The sequence below is a fragment of the Erpetoichthys calabaricus genome, chromosome 16 (genome assembly GCF_900747795.2).
Source record: "Erpetoichthys calabaricus chromosome 16, fErpCal1.3, whole genome shotgun sequence".
Classification (NCBI taxonomy): domain Eukaryota; kingdom Metazoa; phylum Chordata; class Cladistia; order Polypteriformes; family Polypteridae; genus Erpetoichthys; species Erpetoichthys calabaricus.
This window is the reverse complement of record NC_041409.2, coordinates 76,134,591-76,155,230: the sequence shown is the minus strand read 5'-3', so window position 1 is coordinate 76,155,230 and position 20,640 is coordinate 76,134,591. Positions and strand designations below refer to the sequence as shown.

At 35.3% G+C, this 20,640-nt stretch overlaps 1 protein-coding gene across 1 annotated transcript in view; it reads right to left on the bottom strand.

Annotated features, from left to right (window-relative positions):
* The window catches only part of cdc42bpb (CDC42 binding protein kinase beta (DMPK-like)), a 227,351-nt gene that overhangs the window by 58,681 nt on the left and 148,030 nt on the right, over positions 1–20,640 (bottom strand). Inside the window, 10 exon segments of the mRNA XM_051919892.1 lie at positions 3,730–3,835; positions 5,115–5,239; positions 9,298–9,403; positions 10,178–10,422; positions 11,316–11,426; positions 13,333–13,575; positions 14,361–14,494; positions 18,887–18,920; positions 18,922–19,007; positions 19,639–19,805. Coding sequence (XP_051775852.1) covers positions 3,730–3,835; positions 5,115–5,239; positions 9,298–9,403; positions 10,178–10,422; positions 11,316–11,426; positions 13,333–13,575; positions 14,361–14,494; positions 18,887–18,920; positions 18,922–19,007; positions 19,639–19,805 — 1,357 coding nt within the window.

Sequence of the window (20,640 nt, the reverse complement as noted above, 5' to 3'; positions counted from 1 at the left end):
ATAATTTCATATTTGGATATCCAATTACAATATATAATTCAGACTTAATGTGCTTTCTAAATGGGGCTTTAGGTTTTAATTAATAATTTTAAGAGGCATCCAACCACTAACAAAGCTCAGAAATAATTAATACCTTCTATCCCAAGCTTTTCTTTAAAATATGTCCCACAATTTCTCCACAACAGTACTCACCAATTTAAAATCATATGAACTTCAATAACAAAATGCTACAATAAAAAAGTGACCAAAATGGTTGTGTAATGTTCAAAAATGCTGAATATTTATATACTATTTCAGCATTGAACGTGTGATGCAATTAAACCTTTCTAAAACTAACACTTTTTGTAAAATACACATTATAATTACTGATTAAGGCATAATCCATTGTTATAAAAACCCAGCTCTTAAAACTTGTTATAAATATTATTAAGGGAACTGCTGCAGAATTCTTGTAGCTACATAATTACTTATGTTCTTGGAGGCACTGGTGAAATGTAAGGGGAAGAAAAAAAAACTGTGTGGCATACAGCTGGGACACCTCTGTGTTGGAAAGACCGGGGAAGGAAGCATATCCAGGGCTTTACCTCCCCCACAGCGATAGGTGATAGCCCCCTTGGTGCAGTGAAGCAGTGCTTCAGACTCTTACAGGGCTCTATTGGAGTTGGGAGTTTGCAGCAGCCCTATTGGTGTCCGTGGGCGCCACCAGAGGGTGCTGCAGCTACTGCTGAGCCCTGGGTTGCAGCACTTCTGCCACACCTGGAAGTGTTGCCAGAAGTAGGTCACTGAACACCTCCGGATGCCTTATGAAAAGAGCCAGCAACCACTACTCTGGGAGCCTGAGTGAGGAGGAAGAAGGATGAAGCTTGTGTGGGAGGAGTGGAGGAAAAGGACTGAATTGGAAGGAAAGAAATGACTGAATTGTGCTGTGGTACTGTATGTACTGTACTGTGCTTTGGGGAGAGAGGAAGAAGCACTTCCCCAGCTGTAAAAAAAAAACATGTGCTGTGCAGAACTCATGTCTCTGCCTGTCTGTGTTCAGTTAGGGTGGCTGTACGCACCCTAGTGGTCCACAACTGTTAAGTCTTAAAAGTTAAATGGTACAGATTTATGGCATTTAAAAAAGTCTTAATGAAGTACTGGTAAATATGCTATCAGTCACCCAAAAAAGACTGACTGATGAATTATCTCCTCAAATTGGAAAAATACACAATCAGTCAAAAGTTTTATAACACCCAAGTTTTTCCAGTTTTTCTTCAAATTTAATCAGTTGAAATGCAGTGAAAGACCTAAAATGGTGAAAAGGTAAGCAGTAAACTGCCAGAAGGACTTTGTCCAGTCTGCAGTAGTCCATAGCCGGCATTTTAATACCCTATTTTGTCATTTAAGGAATGGTATTCTTTCTGCTACTTGCCCTGTCAAACTTGCAGCACAAAGTTTACTCTTCACAGTAAAAACTAAGACTTGCTTTTTTGACCACTGTTAAGCTGTGCTTGAAGCTGTTCTAGAAGCTGCTTTGCTGTGAGGAGCCTATCACGCAAACTGGTGATGCTCAGAAACTTGTCTTCTGATTGAGTTATGACTTTGGGTCCACCAGATCTCTTCCTATCAGAGTTTCTTCCAGTTTCTAATTGTGTTTGGAATGTGTAGAACACCATACCCACTGACACTTGGATTTTTTTGCAATTTCCCTAAACGAAAGGCCTATACGTCTAAGGGTAATAATGCTCTGTCTCATTTCATCTGTTAAGTGCCATTTTCTTGCCATTATCACAGGAATACTATTGTCCAAGCAGTACTTCACAGGGTTAGTAACACACACTGTTCCAATTCTGCTTTAAGACAGAAAGAGGATTTTTATATAATCAACAACAGTTGGAACACCTGTGCAAATTGATTCAACTTTCAAGGTTTCATTTACTGCAAAACCATATATAGGTTGTGATATATTTGTTGTTTTCTGAAAAAGACCCATTTGTAATATTCTAATATTTCCTTTTTTTAGTTTTTGGTACCCTAAACTTTAAATTTAAACCTCTGGCAGTTTACTGCTTACCTTTTCAACATTTTAAGTCATTCACTGCATTTCAACTGATTAAAGTTGGAAAAAAAATGGAAAAACTGAGGTGTTCTAAAACTTTTGACTGATAGTGTATGTTTACAATATTCAAAAACAAACAATGAATAATATATTTTTTATAAAGTCAAACTGGTTAATAAAGGTGCCTAAAAAGTAATTATTTTTATTTGTTTCATTAACCAACTAATGATACATACTAATAATAATATGACAGTGCACCCTACTGTATCTTGTAGAAGGTGCTTCAAATACATTAGGTTTCAGGGTTGCTGCTTAATGTCATTAAGTCTCTGGATTTGCAGAAGAGTTGTATTTGCATAATTTGCACTAAATTGAGTATATTAAGTGTGTGAAATATTTAAGGCCAAGACTGCATGTAGTCTCCTCTCCTGTTCGTGATTTTTGTGGACAAGACAGTAAGGCACAGCAGAGGACTGGAGAGTACACAGTCTGGAGGCCTAAGGACTGAATCTCTGCTTTTTGCAGATAACATTGTCCTGCTGGCCTCATCAGACTTTGATCTCTGACATGCACTTGAAGAGTTTTCAGCTAATTAATATGCAATTGAGAACTGGCAGCTCCCAGTCTAACATCCTGGTTCTCTCCAGGAACAGTTGCTTGTTCTTTTAAGGTAAAAAATAAGAAAAGTGTGGTAGTGAAGCAGCAATTAAAATTTCAAATGATAAACAATGATTCACCAGTCAGTCAATATCTTCATTTTTAACTATCTTTGAGCTCTGGTAGTGATTGCAAGAATAAAATTGCAACTATAAATACCAAAATGAGGTGACTGCACAAGCCTCCTTGGATAGAACTCCAATATGCGAGGACTTTGGAATAGAGCTGCTGCTTCCACAGGTAGAGAAAAATCAGGTTGGTTAAATATTTAGTAAGTATGCCACCTTTGGGCCTCGCATGAGAGGAGTACAAGGTACAACCTAACAGAAAGAAGCCCAGGACACACTGAAGGAATTATACCTCTGACCCTGCCTGGGAGCATCTGGGACCTCCCATCAAGGTACAGAAGTTGTTGTTGAGGACAGGATGTCTTAGCCAGTGCAGCTCAGCAAGCGATTACTACAACTTTCATCAGGATTAAAAGAAGTGAAAATTAAGGCAATAATAACGAATAATTACATATTTCATCACTGAAAAAATGTGAAAAATGTACTAAATCCATATATTAGGCTCCTTCTAACAGATAAAAATGAAATATGAACAAGAAATATATGAATACAAACTAATGTCCTATATTAAGTGATAAATAAATGTAACACACAAACATGCCCTGAAACAAAAAATGTAATATCGCTGATTTGCCACAAGCAAACCAAATAGAACTTGGTATAAATTAATGGTTGCCCATAATGCATTGACCTACATATAGAAAATCTAGTTTTGATTTTATAATTTATTTACTTAGATTTTTTGAAACAAGCAGACTTTGCTTGAATTGTAAGAAATTTAATGAAATATTTGTAATAATGACAAGCAGGTAAAAGGTGAAGCCCACAGTGATAATGCACTGACATTTGAAAGGCAAATTGTAATTCATAAAAAGGCTAACCTCAAAAACAAATGCTACATTATAAATCTCAGTTTATATAACTATTTTAAGTGATATATGAGAAATAAAGGAAAATACACTTTACCAATGGCCTGGATCCCAAGCTAGAGTTTCTCAACAACTCAAGTTCTTCTGTCATCTTTGATGCTAATGCTTGTAAGTATCCCCTGGCATCTTTTTCATCACTCACCCTAAACAGATGAGAGAAAAAGAATCAGCAGTAATTATATATGCATTCACAATGTTCCAAAATAGCATGTCAATTCAATTCTTGACATTTTTCGATCACATCACATCCTAACTTAAAGACAGCTGATACTACTATTAAAATATAACAAAAAAAAATCAAACAAAGTCTTAATCCAGATAAGGCACTAAGATGCTACAAAGTACACAACAGGTTTGTGACCAATCATTTGCCAAGGTTTTAAATTTTGTGTAAACGAAAAAAAAACATTGGGATGAAATCAAGAAAATAGGTTGGACAGAAACAAAGGTTGACTCATACATGTGTTCTTTTTGTCTTTTACGCAGTTTTCTTGAATCACAATGATCCTCTTGATTGCCCAAGCCTTAGACATTACGAATGTGAAACTTTAAAATACCAGAGCCAAACTGCAAAACAACAATTGCACAAATTCCAGTTTCCAAACGATTGTCACTGTTTTCCCTCAGTTTTACTTCTGCTGCTCAAACCATTTCAACACACTACTCACTTTACTAGCAGAATGCAGTGATCATGAACTAAAGGGGATGTTGCATGAATGTGTCCAGATTTTACCACTGATTCTCAACCCTGGATTTATTTATATAGGACTTTTGACTAGCAGTAAACTGTGAGCACATGGAAAACAGAAGATTAATTTAGTGCATCAACAAGGAATACTGCTGAAAATTTCTTATTAAGTACAGATATTTAGTTATACAAAAAACGGAAAGATGAAGGCAACCTACAAAATAGGCTAAAAAGTGACAAACTTTAGTGTGTACTACACAGTATGGCCAGTAAAACTATTCAGGCTATTGCCATTAGAGAATCAAAATGCTGTATTTATATGACTGAACATCACTTGAAAACAGTGAGATTGTTATTTCAGTTCACCAATACAAACCCATAAATAGGTTGTGTTTTTACAGTAGCATTATTAACCATATTAAAACAAAAAGGCAATTTGTCAAATTACATATTCTTAAAAGAATTTTGTTACTTAGCTCAAAAGCCAATAAAGGACTGCCTCAAATTTTCTGCAGTGGTGTTAAAGAGGAAAAAAATATATTAAAATTTGGATAATGTTTAACTTAACAGGATAATACGAAATAAATGCATATGAGGAGGGAAAATGTAATTTTAAGTATAACAGCCTATCAAAAACAAAGGTACAAAACATTGTTTTACAGTTTTAGTATTACTTTGAACTTTGTGTTTGAGTGACTGAATCCACATCTACAAAAATGCAAAGGGGTACCTACCATTGGATGATTTCTGCTATCTGAGCTTCCCAGTGGGCAACAGATTCTTTCTTGGCTGCCAAGTCTTGAAATTCATCTTCTAGTTGCCGGTTCTGGGCAGTCAGCTTATCAACAAATGAGCAAAGCTAGATAAACAAAAAATTAGAATGTCATCAATCTATTTGTAACTCAATTACCTAACAGGCTTTATGCCAGGATACTGCCTTAATGACAATGCTTTTTCATTTAATGTTAGAACACTAGAACATTAGAACACTCTAGATGAGAACAGGCCATTCAGCCCAACAAAGCTCACCAGTACTATCCACTTATTTCTTCCAAGAAAACATCAAGTCGAGTTTTGAAAGACCCTAACGTCTTACTGTCTACCACACTACTTGGTAGCTTGCTCCAAGTTTCTATTGTTCTTTGTGTAAAGAAAAACTTCCTAATGTTTGTGCGAAATTTACCCTTAACAAGTTTCCAACTGTGTCCCCGTGTTCTTGATGAACTCATTTTAAAATAACAGTCTCGATCCACTGCACCAATTCCCTTCATAATTTTAAACACTTCAATCATGTCACCTCTTAATCTTCTTTTGCTTAAACTGTAAAGGGTCAGCTCTTTTAATCTTTCCTCATAATTCAACCCCTGTAGCCCTGGAATCAGCCTAGTTGCTCTTCTCTGGACCTTTTCTAGTGCTGCTATGTCCTTTTTGTAGCCTGGAGACCAAAACTGCACACAGTACTCAAGATGAGGCCTCACCAGTGCATTATAAAGGTTGAGCATAACCTCCTTGGACTTGTACTCCACACATCGTGCTATATATCCTAACATTCTGTTAGCCTTCTTAATGGCTTCTGAACATTGTCGGAAAATTGATAGCTTAGAGTCCACTATGACTCCTAAATCCTTCTCATAAGGTGTACTCTCGATTTTCCGACCGCCCATTGTGTATTCAAACCTAACATTTTTACTTCCAATGAGTAATATTTTACATTTACTGACATTAAATTTCATCTGCCACAAATCTGCCCAAGCCTGTATGCTATCCAAGTCCTTCTGTAATGATATAACGGATTCCAAATTATCTGCTAATCCACCTATCTTGGTATCATCTGCAAACTTAACCAGCTTGTTACTTATATTCCTATCTAAATCATTTATATATATTAAAAATAGCAGCGGCCCTAGCACTGACCCCGGTGGAACTCCACTCTTAACATCGGCCAGTTCTGATGAGGTTCCTCGCACCATCACCCTCTGCTTCCTGTTATCTGACAATAGTCCATTAGTCAAAAACTTCAAGATATACTGTATAGTTATACACTACATCATTTTTGAATGGACATGAAAATTGCTCAAATGTAAGAAACTTCACTTTGTTGGTTTCTGCTGCAATGAGTTTTACATACTGTATGACCATTTAGGGCAACATTACAAAAATATAGGGATTGGTGGTGAGGGATTTCCCTTTGAACAATAATTCTGGAGGCGAAATTCTGGCGAGTATATAATGCCTACAAGCAACTCACTTATATTTCATTATAAAAATCAACATCTAGTCCAGTTTGTGGGCTTTTTCAGCATTTTTCTACAAAACGTAACATGGCAGGCAATGAATACACAAACAATCTCAATCAGAAGGTACTCACACGTTATGGCTACTGCAAAGCTACCAATCTCGAAAGACACTATAACTTTCTGATTTTTTTAATCTACAAATCAAAGTAAATACCATTTATTGATAATCATTTCACCAATACCTGAGACCTACATCAAAAATAAAATGAATTAAGTGTGCAGAAAAATGGAAAAGAGACAGCCTATTTTAGAAAATGCAGATCTTGAAATAAAATTCTAAACTTAACAGCATCCGCTCCTGTGTCACTATTAAATCTTTATTTCTCAATATCCCATTATCAATACTACAATTGCCTTTTTTATCTCCTTGTTTGAGACTACCGCTATGGAGTTTAAGAAAGGTGGATTGACAACCATGATACAACCCTGCCCACCACCCCAGATCTGACTTTGTTAGTTTTTATTTGAAACTGGGAATAACTGTAGATGTGAGCGGTACTTTGAGGCAATGGAACTGGAAAATCTCTGATCTGGAGGGATAAAAGCTGACACACAAACACTGGTGAATCATGCCTTCTTGGTGTCTCACTGTCACTTTAATTTTTTTTATTCAGTTTTATTGAGTCTTCCTGCTCACACTGAATTAGTATACACCTGCTGGTCCATGATGTCAAAGCTGCACTGACAAAAAAGAGACATAGGTATATATGATATTTGGAATTATTCTTTTTATGACCTGTATAGTACATTTCGGAAAAACATTGTGGCACTGAGGCAACATTATTTATATTATTAATATTCATTCGCATACCTTGTTGCGGTTATAATCAGTGACCGTGTTTTTTTTTCCCCCTGATCTTGCCCAGGGGTTGTGTTGTGATCGTGACTGAGAGAATAAAAGTGGAAAAAAAAAAACGCTAACTTTCACAAGTACTAAAAATTTTCACCGGCTGTTACAGATGTAAATAAAATGTATGTTTCTATTGTATAATATAAACGATAAGAGCAGCTGACTACTCAAAATGGTAAATTTGCAAGGCAACAAGCATCGAACCAGTGGCCTCTTGATTACAAGTCAGCATTTCTTACCGCTGCACCACGGAAGCCGTCCTTGCACCTTTTGTGAAAGTATTTATTTGATATTTGGACTTCAGGCTTCACACATTATACAGTTCATGTCTACAAGTTTTTACGATGTGTTTACATAGATTGTTGTAGAAATGGAACACACATGAAATGCATGTGTTCCAAATAACGATACATTATTTCCCTATACAACTCTAGGAACTTAATTTCCAGATAATCAAGACTAGAGCTGGGAGAAGTTTTTGTCCTTTCTGCGGTGTTGGGGGTGGGTTTTGTGGGATTGTAGGTTGCTTGCTGCTTGTGTTGATTGACACATTTACAAGACAAAAGACGCTGACAAAAAGGTGCGAAAAGATTTAAGGTGGGCCGGAATTATGAGTTATTTCGTAGGCTTTGGTAATTCTAATGATAAACATATGCAAGGTTGTTTTGTTTTTTTTTTAAAAATAAGATGTTTTCAGGTAACATTCAGAACTAATTTTTCAAATACACATACAGATAATCTTAATATAAAATTGTAAAACAAAGAAGGAAACCAGGTGTATTTTTTCTTGATGCATGATATGGACATAAGTGTTTTTAGGAGCCTTTAATCTAAAGGTGTCTGGTCCATAAGGCATTTGTAAGTGTAGTTTGCTGTTCAGTCTGACATGTTTTATTATATTACAATTTTTAAATCTTATCTCCATCAAAATTGAAATCTGGAAGATAAACAGTTATTCAGGCTAACACAGAATGTCATTATTGGGCAATGATGTGTATACACAGGTTCCTTATTTGGCACGATGGAACTCTACTGTTTATCAATCCATGTCCCTTTTTCTTTTTAAATGCACTACTATTATGTGATACAGTATGTTTTAAATTTTCCAGGCAATGCTGTGTCATTGTTTTTTTTGAAAGACATAAGATTTCCAAACCATAACTACAGTATTTTAAGGTGCACCAAAGTGCTGTTTAGGCATAGTAAAAGCAGACACCATTTTGCTATGCTTCCACCATTTTAGCTGGAGCATATCTATTACTCATGAAAGTAGCAGAAATATAGTATACAGGCTAACAGCAAGGTCTTGATTGACTGAATGTGACACTAGAGGTTCTGGCCACTTCACTGCCCTGCCATTAAATGTGTGTTTCTTTATAAAATAAATATTTATTTTTCCAAAGAAAATAGTACTTACCTAATTCCAACATTGTGCAAATTTGTTAGGGAGCAAGGGATATACGATTTTTTTAATGAAGTCTTGCGGCTAGATAATTTTAAGGGCTTCAAAACATTTTCCTGTTACTGTGAAGGTGGGTGGACAGTAGAATGTCTTGTAGAAATACTACTTTTATTCTATCAACAAACTACTCAACAGTAAATATGAAAATACTATTCCTCTACTAATTCATCCAGCTATGTTAAGTGTTTCTAATAACTGACTGGGTATTACTATAATAAATACTGTGACAGATAGTATATAATTTTATAAATGTAAAAAAAAAGATGTGTTTCAAACAAAAAAAAATGAATTATTATTGCTGAATTTACCTTGTCATTTTCAGTTGTTAACTTCTTATTTTCCTCTGTTAGCATAGTTCTTTCACGTTCATATTTTTCTTTCAAAGATCCAACAGCTTCTTCCATCTCAATTTGCCTATATATACAGAAAAAATAATTCTTTTAGAGTTTGTGTGGTATACATTTCAAGAGGATGTATCTAGTTTGTGTTTGAACATTGAAAAACTTTATCTAAACAAAAAGAGTACAAAAAGTAAGAAGATAATCATAAATCATAGTCATAAAAGACAACTTATTAAATTAAAACTCTGTGCTTAAATGGGTGACTATATAATTAACTTACGCTTTAGCTAATTGCACAAAAAAATACCTCTCATTTCAAAAAACAAAAATGTTAAACAAACAAAAGAGCTTGATTGACTTAATGGTCTTCTCTAATTTGTTACACATTTTATGTTCAGTGTACCCAAAAATACAGTCTGTCCAAAGAAATTCCTTGCGAAAACTGGAAATTTATCTTTGAGTGAACTGGGTTTCTGTTCAATATGATTTAAATTCCACTCTCTGTATTACTCTGTTTCTTTCAAAGGCTTTTTCATTTCAATCATAGTATTCAGATTCAATCTATTATACTCCTCTTTAAATTTACATTCTCACCATTGGTCAACTATCTCAATTTGCTGAAATTTTATCCCTGTCAGGGACTCCATGCTTCACCAAAAGGTCCAGGGATTCGGAATATCTTAAATACTAGTTCCTTGATTAGAGCTACACAAAACAGACGTAGTCTTACTCCCAAATACTTTAAAGCATGTTAGAGGTTATATTCTGACACATAAAGAATAAAAATGTTGGCCTATTAGAGTATCATTTGGTTAAAAAAAGATAGGAAATTAATTTTCATTCACACCTTTCACGTTTTGATTTCTCAAGCTTATCCTTGAGCATCAGTATCTCCTTTTGAAAGGTCAGCTGTTGACTCTCTGAATCATGAACCTCTTTCTTCAAATTTTTGAGCTCTGATGAATGGGATGCCTCCCGTCGCACCAACTCCTCTTCATAGAATAAGATTTTCTTGTCCAGCTCTGATTTCACCTTTGAGAGTTCTTGCTGTGCTTCCAAGCTGACACCAGCAACTCGACCACCCTGCTTTACCTGTATTCAAAAATTACGTCAGAGGATTCTATAAAATTAAGTTTTATAAAGCTGGATAAGAAATGTAATAGATGAGGGCAATTTAAAACTAACATTTTGATGAAATTGTGCTACTTGTAAAAATACTTTATAGTCCATAAAACAAAACACAAAAAAAAGTGACTAAAATAATGTTGGCCAAAAACAGAAAGGTATTTTAAGATTCAAATCATTATCTGCACATACTTTTCTGACACAATCTGCAAAGCCAGAATTATCCCTGCGCAGAAACCAGTTAAATATGCAGCAGAATGAGCAAGTATTTGAACAACATGCTTAAATTACTGATGCTATACAAAATTGCATAATTTCAGGCTTCATAAGTAAATCTGTACAGGATCTGGAAGTTGCAAAAAGGCACTGTGAAAGGTTTCTAACACAAACAATTTAAATGTTTAGGCCTGGAAACACGGTTCACAACAAAAGAAATTAAACTTGCAGAACACAGACAACGGAAATTATAAGTTGCAAAATACTATGACGCTTCCATTCCAATGATAATGCATAAATACCTTGTTGTTTTATTTACTTGACATGACTGAAAAAATACAATAACATGAAACCCATGCTGTAGTCATCTAGGGCTAAACATAACACTTCACATTGTTATGATCATGGTTATCACCAAAACCTAAATTATAAATACAGTAACTAACACTGACTTTGTTTTTTGTAACTGTGGATTATCATGTGATAGTCAACTATTTATGCACACACTTGGCATAGTTTTACAAGGCTAATTTTTTTTTTTTAATTTATAAATCTGAGGATTACAGAATGTAAATTTCCAAACCACAGTGGAGAACGAATATACTCCCATATCTAAGATTGTGTGACATATTCAGGGTTCTGACCTTGAGAGTTTCAAGCTCACTTTCCAGCTGCTTGGAATAACTGTCACTGTGCTCTCTTAACTTTCGCTCTTTTGAAGCCTCAGCCAGGGCGTCTTCAAGCTGGGCTTCCAGCTAAAGTAAGGAAACAGTACAAAAAGCAAAAAAGTAATTGATCCCATGAATATTATGGTAAGTTAAGAGCCAACCAACATGTTTGTATAGTCTACAGCCTTCAATACTGTTTAAGCATTTTTATATTTAAAGACCATAATAGGCAGTTTACAAAAATATTGTTATGCATAGTATTAATAAACCAGAAACAATTCCAATATTAAAAATTTCCATTTTTGAGGCTGATCATATAATCTATATGGTACTTTTTCAGGGTGGATATCTACTTTTGTTGAAATTCAGGGGAAGAGGACAGTTATCAGCTGTAAACTGCAACAAAACTCACCGCTACGTTTTAGTATGACTCTCTTTGCTAGAAGGAATGTTAGCTTTGTTAATCTGATCTCGACTCCCTCTGAGTAGTGAAGAGCAAATAACCTATATGGCATCGATATTTGGTGGGAGACCAAAGCGAAAGCACAAAGTAAAATACTCTGTAGAAAATGTTTTGCATATTATCGCTGAATCCAACTCTGATTTCTCAAGGCAAGTGATCTGGAGATTGAAAGCAAAAGTGACATACCGGTATCAGCTGATCGTGGTGCTAAGCATGTTCATGTAGCTGATGTGCCTATACCTATGTTCGCCTGGGAGGACTGCCACTTATGATGACAACAGATACAAACCAGATTGCATCACACTGTGACTACCACCCCCACCCACCTTATACATGAAGATAGCCAGGCAATCGACCTGCCACGCATTCCACCCTCCCCGCAGCCACCAGAAACAGTGAACAGGTGCTGACATCAGCCACAGCATGCAGCAACATTTCATTTTGATTTATGTGTGAAACCATTGCTTTGTGTGCTTTTCTGAAAATGGAGTTTTTTTGGAAAAAAATATTCAGCCCTCAAAGAGTTTATTAAAAAAAAACACCCAGTAAACTCTGACAACTAGACTAAGATTAGGAGATCATTTCATCACCTTCTGAACAGATTACATTCCGGCATTGTCACATTCTTTCTGAAGCCTGTCTGGATTTTGTATTTTGTAATAATCTAGACAGAACTGAGAGTGTAGAGGTGTTTGAACCATTAGGGTCAAATGACCATAATATAATCATCAGTGTTTTGTAAGCATGTGGATGCAAAGGCTAAAATTGTCAAGTTTAACTTTGGTAGAGCAAATTTTGAGTAGATGCGGGAAAGTCTGAGGAGGATTGACTGGGATAAACTTTTAAATGTAGAGACAGTCGCAGAGCCTTGGAACAGGTTTAAAAATGTTTTACATGTAATGCTGGGACTGGTACATTCCAAAATTTTGAATTAATAGAAAATTTTAAAAAAACTCCACAGTGGGTTAATAATGAGTTAAAAAAGAAGCTGCAAAGTAAACAACAGTTGTATAAAGCGTGTAAGACTAATGAAGCCTTGATGAACACCGATGCTGAAGATGACACTTCCCTAAGGAGACTAGATATAACAGGAGTATTGATATATGACCGCTTAACACATTGACACTACTATAGGGGATTGTTATGACTTAATTCTACCACAAAGAACTACAAGACCTTCCTAGGCACCGTAAGGGTAATGATATCAAGAGGAGGAAATATGCCATTGATTTATTGACTGTTTTAAAGTAAGCTTGATTTAATGATTTAAAAAAATGTATTAAGCAAGAAAAGCAAGAAACAGACAACTTTGAAAGCATCATATTACAAAAGTAGTGTCAATTTGTTCATTGCTTTCTTTTTCATATATATATGGTAAAAGTTATGTATGTATCTGAGGGAAACAATTATAAGGCAAAGATATCTTCCCTTTACCTCAAATACTCACACTTTGTTAAAAATGTAACAAAAATATTTCAGATACTAACAGAATTTGCTTGTAATAATCCCTATAAATTGTAATTGCACTACCTCTTTTCTGGCTTTTTCTGTTTTTCGCATATCCTGTCTCATGGAGTCAATTTTTTGCATGACCACCTCCATCTCCTCTTCCTTGTCTCGCAGCTGCCGTGACAGTTTCTGCTTTTGGGAGAGCAGCTCAGCCATGCGCTCATTAAGCTCAGAGAACTCTTTCATAGCCAGTTTACGCTGCTGGTGAGCATCTTTTAGTTCTTTGGTCTGAGATTTTAGCCTCTCCAAAGCCTCTACTAATTGCTGAAAGATGAAACAGTAAAGTATGGCAAATTAGTTTAAATGTAGTCTTTATCATGGTCCATGCAAAAATGCAGTGAATATTGGAGTAAGAAATACTAATTTAACAACAAAAGTTTCCATAATTAACAAAAAAGGTTGAAAAAATAACAGTCATAAAAGCAGCATACAAAAAAGGAAAATATTATTCTGGTAAATATTAAAGTATGACATGATATGAAATTCCTAAACCTCAACTTTGCTGTTGCTCCATTTAAGCAGCCACATAACAAACATGACAGTACTTCACACCTTTTAGCTATGACATTAAAATGCATGCAATGACAAAGATGACACAGATAACTATATAATACTGTTTATATGAAATGGTGAATATTTATATGGGCTACCAGCTACACCAAATGGAAGAAAAAAAAAAACATGTTTTAGTTTCTGCTAGAGAGACATTGCTTACTGAACAACAAACTGTATTTTACAAAGGAAAATGCATACCAAGGATAACTAATTCTAATATAACTTTATTGGGGAAATCCTGAAATTTCCACAGTAGTGTAATAAACCAAAGATATTTCATTTTCCAGTGTGCTTTCATCCTCTGGATAAACTTTATAACCACATGTCTTGCATATGTTTTCTAACTCTTTTGCACTTCAGTGCTGAGAAATATTTACCTAGTTACACAAAAAAGATGCATTTATGTAATGAAAAACGAACAGAATTTGAAAACAAGTTGAATAATGAGTCTTTTAATTATGCAAGAATTAATTTCTCTAAAAGGGAGATTGTACCTTATGAAAATCTTCCTTTTCCTGCTTAAGTGCTTTGACTTGCTTTTCAAGAGCCTTTTGTTTGTTTACACAGTTTTCATATTCTTGCTGTAGTGCTACTGCTTCTTCCAGTTGATGTTCCAGACGATCAGAATCTTGACAAGAGAAAAAATTAATTTCAAATGAAAAAATAAAATACAGTACCTAAACAAACGACTTTTTTAAAAATATTGCATTCAATTTTACATTATATTATTTATTCCTCTTAACTAGTGTAGAGGCATGCATGATTTTTTGATTTGAGTAAAGCTTCTACACAAATTACAATGTGGCCTTCTACTCCAACTTGTTCTTTCTCTTTGGGCCATGGGATTACAGGTTAGTTTGAGATAAGTTCATATACTCCATCTCATAGGCATGTTGATAGAGGAAAGGAAAGGTCAATATTGTGTATTTAAAACAGCAAGAAGTCCAGAATTATTATGCACAAGTATTAGTAAGCAAGCACATATTACCAAATCAAAAATGAATATCTTAAATGAGCTTCATTTATAAATAAATAAATTTTAAAAAATCAGGTACTAAAATGTTTATATCATCTTGGACTCGGGAGTTACAGTGGTGTGAAAAACTATTTGCCCCCTTCCTGATTTCATATTCTTTTGCATGTTTGTCACACAATATGTTTCTGATCATCAAACACATTTAACCATTAGTCAAATATAACACAAGTAAACACAAAATGCAGTTTGTAAATGGTGGTTTTTATTATTTAGGGAGAAAAAAAAATCCAAACCTACATGGCCCTGTGTGAAAAAGTAATTGCCCCCTGAACCTAATAACTGGTTGGGCCACCCTTAGCAGCAATAACTGCAATCAAGCGTTTGCGATAACTTGCAATGAGTCTTTTACAGCGCTCTGGAGGAATTTTGGCCCACTCATCTTTGCAAAATTGTTGTAATTCAGCTTTATTTGAGGGTTTTCTAGCATGAACCGCTTTTTTAAGGTCATGCCATAGCATCTCAATTGGATTCAGGTCAGGACTTTGACTAGGCCACTCCAAAGTCTTCATTTTGTTTTTCTTCAGCCATTCAGAGGTGGATTTGCTGGTGTGTTTTGGGTCATTGTCCTGTTGCAGCACCCAAGATCGCTTCAGCTTGAGTTGACGAAACAGATGGCCGGACATTCTCCTTCAGGATTTTTTGGGTAGACAGTAGAATTCATGGTTCCATCTATCACAGCAAGCCTTCCAGGTCCTGAAGCAGCAAAACAACCCCAGACCATCACACTACCACCATCATATTTTACTGTTGGTATGATGTTCTTTTTCTGAAATGCTGTGTTCCTTTTACGGGACATTTGCCTTCCAAAAAGTTCAACTTTTGACTCATCAGTCCACAAGGTATTTTCCCAAAAGTCTTGGCAATCATTGAGATGTTTCTTAGCAAAATTGAGACGAGCCCTAATGTTCTTTTTGCTTAACAGTGGTTTGCGTCTTGGAAATCTGCCATGCAGGCCGTTTTTGCCCAGTCTCTTTCTTATGGTGGAGTCGTGAACACTGACCTTAATTGAGGCAAGTGAGGCCTGCAGTTCTTTAGACGTTGTCCTGGGGTCTTTTGTGACCTCTCGGATGAGTCGTCTCTGCGCTCTTGGGGTAATTTTGGTCGACCGGCCACTCCTGGAAAGGTTCACCACTGTTCCATGTTTTTGCCATTTGTGGATAATGGCTCTCACTGTGGTTCGCTGGAGTCCCAAAGCTTTAGAAATGGCTTTATAACCTTTACCAGACTGATAGATCTCAATTACTTCTGTTCTCATTTGTTCCTGAATTTCTTTGGATCTTGGCATGATGTCTAGCTTTTGAGGTGCTTTTGGTCTACTTCTCTGTGTCAGGCAGCTCCTATTTAAGTGATTTCTTGATTGAAACAGGTGTGGCAGTAATCAGGCCTGGGGGTGGCTACGGAAATTGAACTCAGGTGTGATACACCACAGTTAGGTTATTTTTTAACAAGGGGGCAATTACTTTTTCACACAGGGCCATGTAGGTTTGGATTTTTTTTCTCCCTAAATAATAAAAACCACCATTTACAAACTGCATTTTGTGTTTACTTGTGTTATATTTGACTAATGGTTAAATGTGTTTGATGATCAGAAACATTTTGTGTGACAAACATGCAAAAGAATAAGAAATCAGGAAGGGGGCAAATAGTTTTTCACACCACTGTAACTTGTTCTAAGATACATTTCTTTTCTCTTTTTCTTGACTGAAGTGTGTGCAAGCCACAGACTAACCATGACAGTCCAGTATAATTATAGTAAGTGCTAGAATTCCAACACCTTGTCTACTCCATCAAAAGTCAACTCACTGGTTATTTTGGACATAATGTATTTACATAACTAAAATCAAGGATGCAACAGTAAAAATATTTATGAATGGTGTGACTTTGCATTTTTCTCATACGTTGAAAGAAAAAACTTTTAAAAAGTCAAGATCTAAAAAACTGGGATATTCTTAATACAGTTCTAAGTGTATTTCATTTTCTGCTTTAGCTACAAAAGTCTTCTGAAAGAGACTATGTTGTGGCTATTTTAAGTGTGCTCCAAAGACGACTAGTAATCAGCTGATCATTTTTAACTTGGACAAATGTGCTCTTGGAAGGGTTATTCCCCTCTAATACTAAAAGCTGTGTTTTGGTACCTCTGGACTATATTGCACCCACACTTATACAGTATGTCTTTGTTTAATCCAATCTCCAGGAACAAAGAATTTACTTGGAAGACTTATTAAGACCCGAATGAGTAAAGGGGATATTCATTAGATATTTAACTGTTAAGTCTTTAAGGTTTTACTTCTCCTCCCAAGTTGTTTATCTTTGTACATTGAGTTTTAAAGAGTGTACTACATGCTGATTATTTTAAAAATATCTACTTACTGTTGGTCATACATAGTTTGTTCGCCTGGCCGTAAATCGTGTACTGAGCACTCCATTAATGCTTAGAAATGCTTAGAAACATCTGTTCCTTGTCACTGCTTTGACAATTATTTTAAACTTCTGTGCTGGTCTAGTTTGTAGAGTGTCATTTAGCTTAATTACTCTACATGTTATAAGTTGTCCTTTACCATACAAAAAAAATACCAGTATGGCTCTACATTAGCCATCAAAAAACATTTTAATACTGATCAAAGTTCACTAACTGGATTCTTATAACAGAAATACAAAATATGGTGACTGTCCACTATTACTGAAGTTTTACTTGTCCACTATTCTTAAAGTGTAATATTGTCTTTATTACTAGGATAATTCAACACTAAGTTATGGAATTGATCTAGTGAAAGTGTCCAAGGTTTGTACTTTTAATATTTCTGTAAAGTTGAATGGGGAGAAGTGAGCAGCAAGAGCATATCCAGGACCTTTCAGAGCACAATAATGCCTGCTAGGAAGAGGAAAGACAAAGGACAGAATTTGAGCGTAGTATATGAGCAGACAAATCAGTACGAGAAAACACTAATTGGATAAAAAAATAAAATGTGCAGTGTTTTTGTATTGTTTTTAGAGTCTGAAGTGGAAGCCACTGATTTTATTTATTGAGAAATCAATAAAATCCCTAAGATATAAATAGTATACCATTCCATATATTGTCTAAATACTGTCCTAATACGCTACTGGTATATTAATTTGATTAAAAAACATTTTGCCAAACCAACACAAAGGATACAGTCAGTCAATCTTAGAGTTCTTGAATACTATTCCAAATCTATAGCTGTTAACATCTTCAAAAGACTGCATAAAGTAATCAACCAGTTACTTGACATGTACTCAAATTGTTGATCTTGGGTTAGAATAATAAGAATGAATGAATGAATAACAATTGATGTGGATCAAATCTCTCAGACATACTTGATCTGCATGCTTGCTGTTTAGAACATCCATAACTTGGTCACTTGATCCGTCAGCTTGCTGTTTGGTAAAATTCTAGCAGTTTGAATTCAAATGAACTCTAAAGTTGAAAGCTTTATCACTAAAATTAGTCACTGCAATGTACAATATTGCTTTCTATTCAAAACATCATTAAGAGGTTTCAGTGATATCTAGATAGGCATGGGAAATATTTATGATATGGGCCAGTCTTCTCTGCTAACTATAATCTGCACAAGAAATTGTTATTGTTACAAGTTAGTAGTAAAGAAATATCAAATTAGTTGAGAAAAAATGCCACAGTTAATGCTTGTTTGGGCTGCTTGCCCATTTTTGAGCATTCTCTACCCATATGGGGAAACTGTTAAACAATTAAGGGATATAATGATTTCAAATACTCCATACCAATACAAAAGTGAAAGAAAAACTAGAGTAAATGTATACAACCAGTTTATGGTATGAATACTTCTTTCTGTAGGAAAACTAATTACTAGTTTTGTAATGCAATTAACATTACAGTTCTTAAAATTCAATAAGAAATAAAAAAAAAAAAACCTCTTATACTTTTCTGGTCAAAATCACTGAGCTGAAAATTAAATGAAATATATAAACAGAAAGATGGACTCCTACCTGCTAATTTCTTCTTTAGGCGCTCAATTTCTTCATTTAATTTTTTTTGTTTCTTTTTCTCTGTTTGATGTTCCTAACCCTCGGCCTGAGACATGAAGTGACTGCACAGCTTGCGTAGACTCTAAAGTGTTTTTTAAGGCACAGTGAAGCAGGTTAATTTTATATTCATCTTCACTTTAAAAAACAAAATATTTACTCTACACCACCTAGGTAACTATAATTAAGATTGGCATCGGAGGAAGACTTCAGCATTTTTGGGCTCAATGATTTTAAAGTCAGCTTTTCTCCTGTAGGTTAGAGTGACCTGCCACTGCACACTGTCTTTTTGCAGATTTTAAGTACATTAAAAGATACATTAATGTACTTAAAAGTACACAGAAGCACAATTTCTTTTATAACGTACTACAAAACTACAAAAAACATTTAAAAAAGACAAACGTACACAAGGACCAAATGAAATTCTGAAATGTGTGCCACTGCTTTACAAATATAAAATTATAATGAACAGAGTATTATTTATATTAAATGAACAAGAAAATGTTGGCTTACTTGTCGAATATTATAAACATATTTAATCAGACTGAGAAAAAGCAATTAAGCAATAAAGTTGAATTAAAATGAATTTTGTAACAGTTTAAAGTTAAGAGTGATGTCACAATACAGTCTCCGAAATTGTTTTATTAAATATTTTTGTTCTTTGGCAATAAAACATGGACAAAAAATACATAATACTTGAAAATATTTATAAATACCTTGCAATTTGCGACTTAGTTCCAGTTTCTCTTGCTCAAGTCTTTTAATTCTCCTTTCGAAAGCCTCCACCTGAAGGCTGTTGTCCAAGTCTCTCTGCAAATCAGAATCAGGGTAGGCATCATCTGCATTCCTGATCATCTTCAAAGAGCTTCTGTCAGAGAAACAGCTGCAAAAGTGGAAAAAACAACACTGACTGGTTTGTTTTTAAAACACTATTTTATTAACACGTAAAGAGGCAACTTTGATTGTGCCTGTATCCATATACAGTAGACCCCCAAAAAATTGCGGTTCAGGGTTCATGGATTTTTCCTTAGAACCTAACTATTAATTGTTAGCGGAAAGCGCAAATATCCTCCGCAATTTTTTATGGCTTTTATCGTGGCAATACTGTGCTGTAGAGAGAACAGGAAGTAACCGCTGAGGGAAACACGGTTTGGGATGGTGAAAGTAGCCAATCCAAAAGCGTTATTCATTTCTCCTTGCTGCTGACTGACTGCTGCCCTGTGACGCGTCTCCAGCTGAGTGTCCTCGTGTTTTCCATTTTGCTATAGTATTCATTTTGTTATTCTTAAATGCACAAGATGTCGCCAATACACCCTGTACCTTCTAAGGCTTCTGGCACTGAGCCTAAGCACCAGAAGAAGTTTAAAACGCTCCAGGAGAAGGTTGAACTACTGGATTTGCTCCGGGAACTAAAAAGTTATGCTGCAGTAGTGTGCCACTATGGCATTAATGAAAGCACCGCACGCTACATAAAGAAGAACGAAGCAGCAAACTGGAGTACTGTATCTGTAAGTTTCTGTGCCAAAAAGGTAACGATCGTAAGGAATAAAAATATCGTCAGGATGAAATCTGCCTTGGCATTGTGGATCACCGACTGCAGGAAGAAGAACACCCCCTTGGACAGTAACATCATCCATGAGAAAGCACGGAAATTGTAGCAGCAGTTCGCTACAGGAGACAATATAGCAACTTCCCATCACAATGTTTCTGAAACCTAT